General features: G+C 48.7%; 2 protein-coding genes across 3 annotated transcripts in view; both read left to right on the top strand.

Annotated features, from left to right (window-relative positions):
* Positions 1-14,708, top strand: part of LOC123484307 (guanylate cyclase soluble subunit alpha-2-like) — a 49,585-nt gene that overhangs the window by 1,420 nt on the left and 33,457 nt on the right. The window contains exons 2-4 of one of the 2 annotated variants that reach the window (XM_045214504.1): positions 3,702-3,763; positions 5,322-5,443; positions 11,047-11,924. In XM_045214504.1, the coding sequence (XP_045070439.1) occupies positions 3,702-3,763; positions 5,322-5,443; positions 11,047-11,924 (1,062 nt within the window). Of the gene's footprint in view, positions 1-3,701; positions 3,764-5,315; positions 5,444-11,046; positions 11,925-14,708 lie in introns of both variants that reach the window. The other variant, XM_045214500.1, reaches the window with a different exon arrangement.
* On the top strand, positions 5,665-6,355 carry LOC123484308 (cyclin-dependent kinase 2-associated protein 1-like). Its single transcript, XM_045214506.1, has one exon. The coding sequence runs from the start codon at positions 5,737-5,739 to the stop codon at positions 6,094-6,096; it is 360 nt and encodes a 119-aa protein (XP_045070441.1). The 5' UTR covers positions 5,665-5,736; the 3' UTR covers positions 6,097-6,355.

The raw sequence follows: 14,708 nt of genomic DNA, 5'->3' as shown, positions 1-14,708 counted from the left end.
TAGCTTGCTACTCCCTGGCCAAAAGCAGAGACGCCACAACCCACTTTGAAATGAAAATATTTATGATACCTGCTTCTGTCAGAATTAGTGTGTGTGTGTCTGGGTCTGGGTCGGTGCCTCAGTACCTGTAATAAGAGGCTTACAGTCACAACGACCCTCTCTCAGTCAACCATGACCGGGAGGACAGAGAATGTACTTGGACCAAGTACATTCCTGATACTGTCAACCAGGCCAGCCACGGTGACCCAGAACAGAGGACACACACACAGCATCTTCACACACAAATGGGCATACCCTCCCACTGTCTCCACACATTATACCACATAAACACAAACACAAACATATGCAGGGAGGTGGTAGTTAGTGGAGAGACCCATAACTGTTCTAAAGTAGTGTGATTCATGAACTTCAAAGGCTGTGTGTGTACTGTGGGACATGGAGCTGTGTGTGTACTGTGGGACATGGAGCTGTGTGTGTACTGTGGGACATGGAGCTGTGTGTGTACTGTGGGACATGGAGCTGTGTGTGTACTGTGGGACATGGAGCTGTGTGTGTACTGTGGGACATGGAGCTGTGTGTGTACTGTGGGACATGGAGCTGTGTGTGAACTGTGGGACATGGAGCTGTGTGTGTACTGTGGGACATGGAGCCCAGCCAGTTTGCACTTCATTCCCTAATTAAAGCAGTACACTGACACACTCACATACAAACATACTGCCTTAGAGGAGAGAGGAGAACTGCTTGAGGAGTGAGAAAGGAGGAGAGAGGAGAACTGCTTGAGGAGAGAGAAAGGAGGAGAGAGGAGAACTGCTTGAGGAGAGAGAAAGGAGGAGAGAGGAGAACTGCTTGAGGAGAGAGGAGAACTGCTTGAGGAGAGAGAAAGGAGGAGAGGGGAGAACTGCTTGAGGAGAGAGAAAGGAGGAGAGAGGAGAACTGCTTGGGAAGAGAGAAAGGAAGAGAGAGGAGAACTGCTTGAGGAGAGAGAAAGGAGGAGAGTGGAGAACTGCTTGAGGAGAGAGAAAGGAGGAGAGAGGAGAACTGCTTGAGGAGAGAGAAAGGAGGAGAGAGGAGAACTGCTTGGGAAGAGAGAAAGGAGGAGAGAGGAGAACTGCTTGAGGAGAGAGAAAGGAGGAGAGAGGAGAACTGCTTGGGAAGAGAGAAAGGAAGAGAGAGGAGAACTGCTTGAGGGGAGAGAAAGGAGGAGAGAGGAGAACTGCTTGAGGAGAGAGAAAGGAGGAGAGAGAAAGGAGAACTGCTTCAGGAGAGAGAAAGGAGGAGAGAGGAGACCTGCTTGGGAAGAGAGAAAGGAAGAGAGAGGAGAACTGCTTGAAGAGAGAGAAAGAGGAGGAGAGAGGATAACTGCTTCAGGAGAGAGAAAGGAGGAGAGAGGAGAACTGCTTCAGGAGAGAGAAAGGAGGAGAGAGGATAACTGCTTGTGGAGAGAGAAAGGAGGAGAGAGGAGAACTGCTTGAGAGATATGGAGAGAGTAAAACTAAAGACACAAATTAATTGACACATTTTTCATTGTGTTTGTATGGATCAGCCAGCTGATCCACTATGTGTTAACAAGCCAACCCACCTTTTCATAGTGTGTGTGTGTGTGTGTGTGTGTGTGTGTGTGTGTGTGTATTGATTAATGAACAAGACTTTGTGATGTGGATGTTTGCTTGTCTTGTCAGTGAAATGTGATAAAAGATGTGTGCTCGTCATTGTGTTTACTGGTTTGCTGATGGTAATGTGTGGAGAGAGTGAATGTGTGTGTCGATGACGTATGTTCTGTGAATGAATGGCTAAGACAAGGACACTCTCATAGGACACACACAATGCCTACTATGTATACAGTTGGATAAGCCAGATGCTGGTCTCCTGCACACCAGGTTTCAACAGAGGCCGTAGGGTGACCCCAGACTGACACAGTGTTGCTACAGGATTGTATGAATGTTCATCATGTTAAACCCTCTCCCTCTGGCTCAGTGTCTCTCTCTCTCTTTCTCTCACACACACAAACACGCACATACACGAAGGCACACACACTCAAACACACACTGTCTCAGTCAGAGCCCACTGCAGAGGGATTTAGAGTTAAAGCTGGATTTGGAATATTTAGAGCTTTCTGTAGTTATTTCTTATTGTTGATAGGAAAGGATCGTTTTTTTGTGTGCCAGTAATACATTGCTGGAATGTTATTAAAGCGTTAGATGTCAGCATTAAATGCAGGCTGTTGAAATGATCTGTTTTTATATTTAGGGCCTGAGTTTTTAGTGACCACTTGACCTGACAAGGACATCAGTGTTCTTACAGTGCATTCGGAAAATATTCACACCACTTGACTTTTTCCACATTTTGTTACGTTACAGCCTTATTCTAAAATGGATTTTTTTTTTTATTATCCCCTCATCAATCTACACACAATACCCCATAATGACAAAGCAAAAAAGTTTTTTTTTGCAAATGTATTAAATATAAAAAACAGAAATATCACATTTACATGATTATTCAGACCCTTTACTCAGTACTTTGTTGAAGCACCTTTGGCAGTGATTACAGCCTCGAGTCTTCTTGGGTAAGATGCTACAAGCTTGGCACACCTGTATTTGGGGAGTTTCTCCCATTCTTCTCTGCAGATCCTCTCAAGCTCTGTCAGGTTGGATGGGGAGCTTTGCTGCACAGCTATTTTCAGGTCTCTCCAGAGATGTTCAATCGGGTTCAAGTCCGGACTCAAGGACATTCAGAGACTTGTCCCAAAGCGACTCCTGCGTTGTCTTGGCTTTGTGCTTAGGGTTGTTGTCCTGTTGGAAGGTGAACCTTCGCCCCAGTCTGAGGTCCTGAGCGCTCTGGAGCAGGTTTTCATCAAGGATCTCTCTGTACTTTACTCCGTTCGCCTTTCCCTCAATCCTGACTAGTCTCCCAGTCCCTGCCGCTGGAAAACATCCCCACAGCATGATGCTGCCACCACCATGCTTCACCGTAGGGATGGTGCCAGGTTTCCTCCAGATGTGACGCTTGTCATTCAGGCCAAAGAGTTCAATCTTGGTTTCATAAGACCAGAGAATCTTGTTTCTCATGGTCTGAGAGACTTTAGGTGCCTTTTGGCAAACTCCAAGCGGGCTGTCATGTGCCTTTTACTGAGGAGTGGCTTCCGTCTGGCCACTCTCCCGCGAAGGCCTGATTGGTGGAGTGCTGCAGAGATGGTTGTCCTTCTGGAAGTTTCTCCCATCTCCACAGAGGAACTCTAGAGCTCTGTCAGAGTGACCATCATGTTCTTGGTGACCTCACTGCCCATTTCTAAAAACCTGTTTTTGCATAGTCATTATGGGGTATTGTGTGTAGATTGCTGAGGATAAAAAAATATATTTATATATATTTTTTAGAATAAGGCTGTAATGTAAAATTTTTTGAAAAAGTCAAGGGGTCTGAATACTTCCCGAATGCACTATATATTTGTCCTATTCCACACATGTACAAGTGTGTATTAATGTGAATGTGTGAATTGGAAATGTTTTTTTTACATATCCCAACTCTCCCTCAGAGTGGGGCCATGGCCAAGGTCTGCCATTATCAACGGCGACCCTGGAGCAATTAGGGTTAAGTGTCTTGCTCAAGGGCACATCAACAGACTTTTCGCCTTGTCGCCTCGGGGATTCGAACAAGCAACCAGATGTTGCTGTCCCAATGACATTTGTTTTTTAATCTTCTTTCAGACGCAGATGGTTCAACAGTCTTTACAGAGAACCTTAGAGTTCTACAGACAGAAAGAGATCAGGTAAGGACTGCTGTGCTATGTGTGTGTGTGTGTGTGTATGCGTGTGTGTGTATGCGTGTGTGTGTATGCGTGTGTGTGTATGCGTGTGTGTGTGTGTGTGTGTGTGTATGTGTGTGTGCGTGTGTCTGCACCCTTGAGAATGGTGTAGTAGAGGTAGCTATAGGCCTTTGGGAAGAATGAATAAGGATACTGTGAGTAATGGTTTCTAGTAACATACTGAGGTCACATAAGAGCAAGGCCACTGTACTGTTTTAGCTCATCTATGTGTTATAAATGAGAAAACCATGTAACTAATTCATCCTTTACATAACACGTGTTTGTATTTTGTGTGAACATTGCGCTGTGTCCTTGTTTTGAATTATACTGAACAAAAATATAAACACAATATGTAAAGTGTTGGTCCCATGTTTCATGAGCTGAAATAAAAGATCCCAGAAATGTTCCATATGCACAGAAAGCTTATTCCTCTCAAACTTTGTGCACACATTTGTTTACTTTCCTGTTAGTGAGCATTTCTCGTTTGCCAAGATAATCCATCCACCTGACTGGTGTGGCACATCAAGAAGCTAACTAAACAGCATGATCATTACACAGGTGCAGGGTACAATAAAAGGCCACTCTAAAATGTGCAGTTTTGTCACACAATAGCCACAGATGTCTCAAGTTTTGAGGGAGCGTGCAATTGGCATGCTGACTGCAGGAATGTCCACCAGAGCTGTTGCCAGAGAATGTAATGTTCATTTCTCTACCATAAGCCACCTCCAACGTCATTTTAGAGAATTTGGCAGTACGTCCAACTGGCCTCACAACCGCAGACCACGTGTAACCACGCCAGCCCACACGTGTAACCATGCCAGCCCAGGACCTCCACTTCCGGCTTCTTCACCTGCGGGATTGTCTGAGACCAGCCGATGAAACTGAGGAGTATTTCTGTCTGTAATAAAGCCCTTTTTGTGAGGAAAAACTCATTCTGATTGGCTGGGCCTAGCTCACCAGTGAGTCGGCCTGGCTCCCAAGTGGGTGGGCTATGCCCTCCCAGGCCCACCCATGGCTGCACCCCTGCCAGTCATTTGAAATCCATAGATTAGAGCCTCATTTATTTATTTCAATTGACTGATTACCTTATATGTACTGTAATCCAGTAAAACTGTTGAAATTGTTGCATGTTGCGTTTATTTTTTGTTCAGTATATTTAAGTATTACTGTCTGTGTGTTGTGTTGGTGAGTTTCTGTTCTATGCTCGGTGTTTGTGTGTGTGTGTATGTGTGTGTATACATGTGCGTATGTGTGTATGTGTGTTTGTGAATTGTGTATGTGTGTGTGATCTGTGTCTAGTAGGGTGGTAAATGTGCTCATTAGACATAGCAGGTCAGTATTACAGTAATGCCCAGATCAATATTACAGTAATGCCCCATTGGTTTATAAACAAACCAGCAATGAGGCACTCTCTAGCCTGTTATATCATCTCTCTGTCTCCATTCCGTGTGTGTGTGTGTGTGTGTGTGTGTGTGTGTGTGTGTGTGTGTGTGTGTGTGTGTGTGTGTGTTCAAAGGTGCAGAGAGGATGGGAAGGAGGAAAATAAAAGTTTTACTTTGGAGAAGTGTCCCTTTGTGGATAATTCTGGTTCTGGAGAAGAGGCGGACATCTCAGGAATACTACAGTACATGGCTACTCTACAGGGTCAGTATCACTCTGCCGTGTGTGTCGTGTGTGTGTGGCCAATCGGTATAGAGTTGTGTGTTGGCAGAATAACCTTGGATGTTATTGATGCTGCCTGCTTAATGTGTGTGTGTGTGTGTGTGTGTGCTTTTAAGGACTTCTATGCTCTCTGCTTAGTCTCTGTGTGCACATTTCAAGGAGTTTGATTAATGCTGTCTGCTAACTATGCTTACTAAGGTGTAAACAAAAAGTGTCTGAGGGAGACAGAGGCGCTTCATTGGATTTTAGGACGATTTTTATTTCTTTCAGTTATAATGTCTCTAGGAATGTCTTACAAGCCCAACCTCCATCAGCATGTTCTCGGAACTTCCGTGAACCAAGTTGCTGTTGTTCACTCTACATCAACAAGCATATCAACACTGCAATCTTACAGGCCATTAGTGAATGACTATGGACCACCATCTTTCGGCTTTTCACAGAGTTCAAGTGGAAGTCAAGTGCCTCAGAGTAAATATGCAGAACTGCTAGCCATTATTGAAGAGCTTGGGAAGGAGATTAGACCAACTTATGCTGGGAGCAAAAGTGCCATGGAGAGACTAAAGCGAGGTATCATTCATGCCAGGGGGCTTGTACGTGAATGCTTGGCAGAAACAGAGAGAAATGCAAGGTCCTAACAGGCAAAGTACAGGCAAAGTTATTGGATTGAATTGGACCAACTCTCCAGACTGAAGATCTACAAGACTCAAAAGACGAAGCTTTTAGTCAATACTTTTATTGGACCAATAAAAACTAAAAGTTCATTGTTTTTTAAAACTGCGATGGCACGTTCGGCTTTGACAAAAAAAGTGCCCTATGAGCTGTACTTGACAGGAATTTCCTGGTTTTATTTGTGTTCCCTTTGGAAATGCCTAATTTCAATATTACTTGAATGAATAAAAATAATGAAAACAAACAAAATGCATGTTATGTAGCAATGCCCCTATCATTTAATGAAACTTGCATGGCTTTTATAGTGTAAGAGTGTATAAAGGGCATTTTGACAATGGATGAGTTCTACCAGCTCTACCAGCTCAGAGCACGGCGCTTGTAACGCCAAGGTAGTGGGTTCGATCCCCGGGACCACCCATACACAAAAAAATGTATGCACGCATGACTGTAAGTCGCTTTGGATAAAAGCGTCTGCTAAATGGCATATTATTATTATTATTATTATTATTATTATTATTATTATTATTATTATTTATTATTATTATTATTATTATTATTATTATTTATTATTATTATTATAAGGTATAGTGTGTGCTTTTTCATGTATCAGTGTTTGATTAATGGTTTGATTTATGTCCAAAAGTGTGTGTGTGTCATTTTGACTCCCCCAAAAGTCCTGAAATGTCACGAATATAAAGGTGTGTGTGTGTAATGGGTGTGTGGTTTATAATGCTTACACTATAATGATTCTTCAGCTGCACTTTGCAACTAAAAGGAACCTCTCCACATGCATGCACACTAACCCCTCTGGTACCTTCTAATGAGGAGGAGAGACATCTCGGTGGAGCTCTGACAAACACACACTTCTTTACCTCTTTACCTCTTTATGCTGTTCTCTTTCTCTCCTCCATCCTCTCCCTTTCCTGGCTCTCCTACCTCTCATCCTCCCTCCCTTCCTCCATCCTCTCCCTTTCCAGGCTCTCCTACCTCTCATCCTCCCTCCCTTCCTCCATCCTCTCCCTTTCCAGGCTCTCCTACCTCTCATCCTCCCTCCCTTCCTCCATCCTCTCTCCTTTCCAGGCTCTCCTACCTCTCATCCTCCCTCCCTTCCTCCATCCTCTCCCTTTCCTGGCTCTCCTACCTCTCATCCTCCCTCCCTTCCTCCATCCTCTCCCTTTCCTGGCTCTCCTACCTCTCATCCTCCCTCCCTTCCTCCTTCCTCTCCCTTTCCTGGCTCTCCTACCTCTCATCCTCCCTCCCTTCCTCCTTCCTCTCCCTTTCCTGGCTCTCCTACCTCTCATCCTCCCTCCCTTCCTCCATCCTCTCCTTTCCAGGCTCTCCTACCTCTCATCCTCCCTCCCTTCCTCCATCCTCTCCCTTTCCTGGCTCTCCCTACCTCTCATCCTCCCTCCCTTCCTCCATCCTCTCCCTTTCCTGGCTCTCCTACCTCTCATCCTCCCTCCCTTCCTCCTTCCTCTCCCTTTCCTGGCTCTCCTACCTCTCATCCTCCCTCCCTTCCTCCTTCCTCTCCCTTTCCTGGCTCTCCTACCTCTCATCCTCCCTCCCTTCCTCCATCCTCTCCCTTTCCAGGCTCTCCTACCTCTCATCCTCCCTCCCTTCCTCCATCCTCTCCCTTTCCAGGCTCTCCTACCTCTCATCCTCCCTCCCTTCCTCCATCCTCTCCCTTTCCTGGCTCTCCTACCTCTCATCCTCCCTCCCTCCCTCCATCTCTCTCTACCTCCATCTCTCTACCTCCCTCCCTCCATTGCTTTCTACCTCCCTCCCTCCCTCCCTCCCTCCCTCCCTCCCTCCTCCTCCCTCCCTCCCTCCCTCCCTCCCTCCCTCCCTCCCTCCCTCCCTCCCTCCCTCCCTCCATCTCTCCCTCCCTCCTCCCTCCCTCCCTCCCTCCCTCCCTCCGTCCCTCCCTCCATCTGTCTACCTCCCTCCCGCCATCTCTCTATACCTCCCTCCCTCCCTCCATCTCCATCTACCTCCCTCCATCTACCTCCCTCCATCTCCATCTACCTCCTCCCTCCATCTCTCTCTACCTCCCTCCCCCCCTCATCTCTCTCTACCTCCCTTGGTCTACGTTCCTCCCTCCATCTCCCTCTCCCTCCCTCCCTCCATCTGTCTACCTCCCTCCCTCCATAGCTCGCTATCTCCTTCCCTCCCTCCGTCTACCTCCCTCCCTCCATATGTCTACCTCCCTCCCTCCATCTCCCTCTCTCCATCTCTCTCGACCTCCCTCCCTCCCTCCCTCCCTCCCTCCATCTCCAATACCTACCACCATCTCCCTCTCCCTCCCTCCCTCCATCTGTCTACCTCCCTCCCTCCATAGCTCGCTATCTCCTTCCCTCCCTCCGTCTACCTCCCTCCCTCCATCTCCCTCTCTCCATCTCTCTCGACCTCCCTCCCTCCATCTCCAATACCTACCACCATCTCCATCTACCTCCCTCCATCACCCTCCCTCCCTCCATCTGTCTACCTCCCTCCCTCATCTCTCTCTACCTACCTCCCTCCCGCCATCTCCATCTACCTCCCTCGCTCCATCTCCCTCTACCTCCCTCCCTCCCATCCTCTCTCTCCCTCCATCTGTCTACCTCCCTCCCTCCATCTGTCTACCTCCCTCCCTCCCTCTCTCCATCTCTACCTCCCTCACTCCATCTCCCTCTACCTCCCTCCCTCCCGCCATCTCCATCTCCCTCCCTCGCTCCATCTCCCTCCCTCCCTCCATCTCCATCTACCTCCCTCCCTCCATTTCCATCTACCTCCCTCCCTCCATCTCTCTACCTCCCTCCCTCCATCTCTCTCTACCTCCATCTCTCTACCTCCCTCCCTCCCTCCCTCCATTGCTTTCTACCTCCCTCCCTCCCTCCCTCCCTCCCTCCCTCCCTCCCTCCCTCCCTCCCTCCTCCCTCCCTCCTCCCTCCCTCCCTCCCTCAATCTGTCTACCTCCCTCCCTCCCTCCCTCCCTCCCTCCGTCCCTCCCTCCATCTGTCTACCTCCCCTCCCGCCATCTCTCTATACCTCCCTCCCTCCCTCCATCTCCATCTACCTCCCTCCATCTACCTCCCTCCATCTCCATCTACCTCCTCCCTCCATCTCTCTCTACCTCCCTCCCTCCCTCCATCTCTCTCTACCTCCCTTGGTCTACGTTCCTCCCTCCATCTCCCTCTCCCTCCCTCCCTCCATCTGTCTACCTCCCTCCCTCCATAGCTCGCTATCTCCTTCCCTCCCTCCGTCTACCTCCCTCCCTCCATCTCCCTCTCTCCATCTCTCTCGACCTCCCTCCCTCCATCTCCAATACCTACCACCATCTCCATCTACCTCCCTCCATCACCCTCCCTCCCTCCATCTGTCTACCTCCCTCCCTCATCTCTCTCTACCTACCTCCCTCCCGCCATCTCCATCTACCTCCCTGCTCCATCTCCCTCTACCTCCCTCCCTCCCATCCTCTCCCTCCCTCCATCTGTCTACTTCCCTCCCTCCATCTGTCTACCTCCCTCCCTCCCTCCCTCCATCTGTCTACCTCCCTCCCTCTCTCTCTCCATCTCTACCTCCCTCACTCCATCTCCCTCTACCTCCCTCCCTCCCGCCATCTCCATCTCCCTCCCTCGCTCCATCTCCCTCCCTCCCTCCCTCCCTCCCTCCATCTGTCTACCTCCCTCCCTCCCTCCCTCCCTCCCTCCTCCTCTCCCTCCCTCCCTCCCTCCCTCCCTCCCTCCCTCCCTCCCTCCATCTGTCTACCTCCCTCCCTCCATCTCTCTATACCTCCCTCCCTCCCTCCTCCCTCCCTCCCTCCCTCCCTCCCTCCATCTACCTCCCTCCATCTCCATCTACCTCCTCCCTCCATCTCTCTCTACCTCCCTCCCTCCCTCCATCTCTCTCTACCTCCCTTGGTCTACGTTCCTCCCTCCATCTCCCTCTCCTCCCTCCCTCCATCTGTCTACCTCCCCTCCCTCCATAGCTCGCTATCTCCTTCCCCTCCCTCCGTCTACCTCCCTCCCTCCATATGTCTACCTCCCTCCCTCCATCTCCCTCTCTCCATCTCTCTCGACCTCCCTCCATCTCCAATACCTACCACCATCTCCATCTACCTCCCTCCATCACCCTCCCTCCCTCCATCTGTCTACCTCCCTCCCTCATCTCTCTCTACCTACCTCCCTCCCGCCATCTCCATCTACCTCCCTCGCTCCATCTCCCTCTACCTCCCTCCCTCCCATCCTCTCCCTCCCTCCATCTGTCTCCCTCCATCCATCACCCTCCCTTCCTCCATCTGTCTACCTCCCTCCCTCCATTTCTCTCTACCTCCCTCCCTCCAGCTCCTCTACCTACCACCATCTCCATCTACCTCCCTCCCTCCATTTGCCTCTACTTCCCTCCCTCCATCTCCCTCCATCTACCTCCCTCCCTCCATCTCTCTCTACCTCGCTCTCTCCGTGACATGCCTGTAAATGTCAGCATGCTCCTCACCATACCCTCATTACCTAACCCACCTCTGTGTGTGTGTGTGTGTTTGGTTTGTAGTTGTTTGTGTGTTGTCCAGCCTGTTGTGTTCTCTCTGTTTGTTATGCATCAGGGTTGACTGATCAGTCAGACAAACAGCAGCAGCTGTGTGTGTGTGTTTGTGTGTGTGCTCTAAAGCTGACTCCAGATTGCTTGTCCTTCACAGTAAATAACCCCCTACAGCCCAGCCATGGCACTCCAGCTGTGTTTGTTTACTTTGATGTTGTGGTTGTGTTGTCCTTACCTTATCCTGAGGATGTGGTTGTGTTGTCCTTACCTTATACTGAGGATGTGGTTGTGTTGTCCTTACCTTATCCTGAGGTTGTGGTTGTGTTGTCCTTACCTTATACTGAGGTTGTGGTTGTGTTGTCCTAATGTTGTCCTGATGTTCTGGTTGCTTTGTATTCTAGGTGTGCGGTTCTGTGAGCTGAGGGAGCGTTTCGGGGAGGAGTTCTTCGGTCTGTGTTTCGAGGAGAATGAGCGGGTTCTAAGAGCGGTGGGAGGGAACCTGCAGGACTTCTTTAACGGCTTTGACGCCATCTTAGAACACATCAGAACCTCGACCGGACGCCGTGCCTCTTCAGAGAGCCCCTCCTTTCAATGCAAAGAGCCTCACGAGGAGGAGAGAGGAGGAGGAGGAGGAGGAGGAAGGGAGAGGGTGGGAGGAAAGCTTCTCCTCCTCCACTGCTTTAACCCCGCCCCTGTCGTGGGATTGGCTATGCCTGGTCTGATCCGAGCCGCTGCACGCCGAATCTTCCACTCCCACGTCGTGGTGAAGGAAGCCCCTCCCCTAGCGGCGTTGTCACCCAATGAGGACGCAGAACACTCAGGAGGAGCCTCCACCCCTACTCCGACTCCCTCCCCTTCCTCGTCTCCCTCACCCCCTTCCCCGTCTGCCCCCGTCTGCCTCTCCTTCCTCATCAGAGAAACCTCCCCCTCCCCTCTCTACATCCCTCCCTCCTCTGTCACCCTTCCAACAGAGACCTCCAAGCGGACCCTCCCGCCCCTCTCCCTCTCCCCCACTGACCTGCGCATCGGTCCGGCTACATTCTGCAGGGCGTTCCCCTTCCACCTGGTGCTGGGCCCCAGCATGGAGCTGCTGCAGCTAGGGGAAGGTCTGAGAAGGCAGGCACGGATCGAGCCTCACCGGACCCTCTCCTTCAGGGACTGCTTTGAGATCATCTCCCCCAGGATCCAGCCCACCTTCCAGGCCATACTGCTGCGCCTGGCCTCCCCTTTCACCATCCGCACCCGGCCAGACAGCTCCCAGTCAGGCACCAAGGAGAAGGTATTTATGTACTGTGTGCGTGTGCGTGTGCGCATCAGAAAAAGAGGCTAAAATGGTCCTGTTGAATAACAACCTCTGATATGCAGTCTTATCTGTCAGCAAGCTAACACACACTGCTCTCTCCATCTTCTATCTGCAGTCTTATCTGTCAGCAAGCTAACACACACTGCTCTCTCCATCTTCTATCTGCAGTCTTATCTGTCAGCAAGCTAACACACACTGCTCTCTCCATCTTCTATCTGCAGTCTCCTCTGTCAGCAAGCTAACACACTGCTCTCTACTCTCTCCATCTTCTTATTTCTCACTTCTTAATTTTTCTGTTCCAGTCTTCCTGTCTTTCTCTCCTTTATTAGTTCTGTTCCTCCGGGTTATAGCTTTGAAAGTCTGTGTTGTTTCTTAGTTCTTCTTGGATTTGTCTGTCCTTTTCTACCAGTCTATTTCTGCAGGTTAGTTGTCCTCTGGGGGCCTATCTGTCCCAGCTGAACTCATTTGAATGCTTTTAACTGACTGTGTTCAGGGAGTCTTTTCATGCCAGGTTTCTGTCTTCTAGTAACACTGTGTTATCCGTACATCAGCTAGCGATATTAGTTGGAAATGTAGATCTTTTTGATTTCAATAAGTTGAGAAGATACCTTAAGGTCTGCTACTTTGCAGAACTAACCATCTTTCCAAGCTACTGTTTTTCTAACCATTCGTTGAGTTGAAAGTATCAGGTTTGCATGCAGGGTGCATACGTTTGAGAGCATAGTCAATTCTATTTACCATATCAATACATGATTGCTGTATAATGAATCTGCACAAGATCAGCTAATATTGAGAATACCAACAAAAATGTACACAATGTAGTAGGTGTGTGTGTGTGTGTGTTCCTGTAGTTGTTTCTGCTCCTTACGGGGGGTTTAATTGGATGGCTGTGATGTTGCAGTGGGTTTCAGAGGGAGGCTGTTGACAGACTAGAGCCACCCAGGGCTTACTGTGGTAATCTGGACAGATGATTATGAAATACACCAGTTTATGTTTACATATCCTCTTATGAAAGAGCATTACCCTGCAGGCCTGTTCCACTATTATTGCCCACACAAAACATCATCTAAACACATACACACACACACACACACACACACACACACACACACACACACACACACACACCGAACAGACTGAAAATCTCCACAAACCCAAATCATCTGTGATCATCAGTAGTGGCTCTTATCTGCTGTGGCTGTCCCCTGCATGCACACACACACACACATGCTCTTTATTGTACAGTACCAGGACCTCCTCTCCACAGTCAGAACTCAAGCACCACTACATCTCTCTATCTCCCTCTCTCACGCTCACTCCCTCGCTTTTATCATTCTCTCCTCGCTCCCACTCTGCTCGCGCTCTCTCACAGGGTTCCCCTCTCAGGCAGATATATGAGTGTCACTACATATCCCTTCCTCTTTTTAGCTCTCCTTTACTATCTTTGAGAATAGATTATTAGTCCCCTGTTTTAGAGGGCCTTAGTTGGGCCTGGGTTTGTCCGTTTTAGCTTAGGGGGGCCCCTTTCACACACACACAGACAGAAAAATACAGTTAATGCAGATTAAATGTGTCTCTGTGCGTCACCCGGGTCTCTCTGTCGGCGGTGGTTGGGTAACCACGGTGATGAATCAGAAAGCAGTGTGAGGTGTAGAGCAGGTCAATTCTGACTGAGTTAGCAGAAACACACACACCTCAGTTTGAATAACACAACCACCTGCCTTTCCCAACTAGCTCTCACAGTCTTACGTCAGAATTAGACGTTCATCCATGTTTCTCAAACGCCAAATTTCAAAGTTGTTCCAAACGTCAAATTCTGAAGTTGTTCCAAACGTCAAATTTCAAAGTGTTTAAGGATACATTTAGTCATTTTTGATAATTAGTCAAAATTATCAAAAACAACTTTCTATTGTTGGATTCGACCTTGTAATCCGCCATCCCGTCCACAACGCCTTGGCAAAACCAAAACCTACTTCCTTGACGCACGCACACACACACACACACACACACACACACACACACACACACACACACACACACACACACACACATACACATACACACACACACACACACATACACACACATACACACACACACACACACTGTGTTACTGTGGCATTAACACTATAGACCTCGGCAGTGGAAAGGACACCATCATGTTCCTGCAGCAATCTGAATCTAAGTCTGTCATTAGTGAGTGAGTGAGTGTGTGTGTGTGTGTGTGTGTGTGTGTGTGTGTGTGTGTGTGTGTGTGTGTGTGTGTGTGTGTGTGTGTGTGTGTGTGTGTGTGTGTGTGTGTGTGTGTTTGCATCAGGAGGAGGTCTGTCACAAAATGTTCATAATAAGGTCAAATCAAAGCTGGAATCATCCTATAAACAGGGATGTATGCAACAGTTAGACACATTAAAGGGCGACTGCACTTCCTGTTTTGACCTAGTTTTCCATCAATGCTCATTAAGAAATGCTAGCGGCCATGACTGAAGGCAAACAAGAGTTGTGTTGGGGGTGTGGTTTGATGTTAGCTAGCAAGGATCAAACCTGTCGTCAGGTGCAACGTTAGCAATGCAAATCTTCTTCTCACATTACACAACAGGAAGAGGCTATGTATTTAGCTAGTTACATCACAGTATCACAGCCTAGTATCATAGCGGCATAGCCTATCAAATATTGACATGTAGCATGTAGCTAGCTAGCTATAAACAAAACGTAGCTACTTACCAACAACACACCAGTCTCAGGTTTTAATGGTAGAAACTA

The sequence above is a fragment of the Coregonus clupeaformis genome, chromosome 5 (assembly GCF_020615455.1).
Source record: "Coregonus clupeaformis isolate EN_2021a chromosome 5, ASM2061545v1, whole genome shotgun sequence".
In the NCBI taxonomy this organism is placed as follows: Eukaryota; Metazoa; Chordata; class Actinopteri; order Salmoniformes; family Salmonidae; genus Coregonus; species Coregonus clupeaformis.
The sequence above is the reverse complement of the archived record's forward strand: the minus strand, read 5'-3'. Positions and strand labels throughout refer to the sequence as shown.

Excerpts from the sequence above, each read along its gene's own strand:
- LOC123484308 (XM_045214506.1), top strand. The coding sequence starts at position 5,737 with ATGTCTCTAGGAATGTCTTACAAGCCCAACCTCCATCAGCATGTTCTC.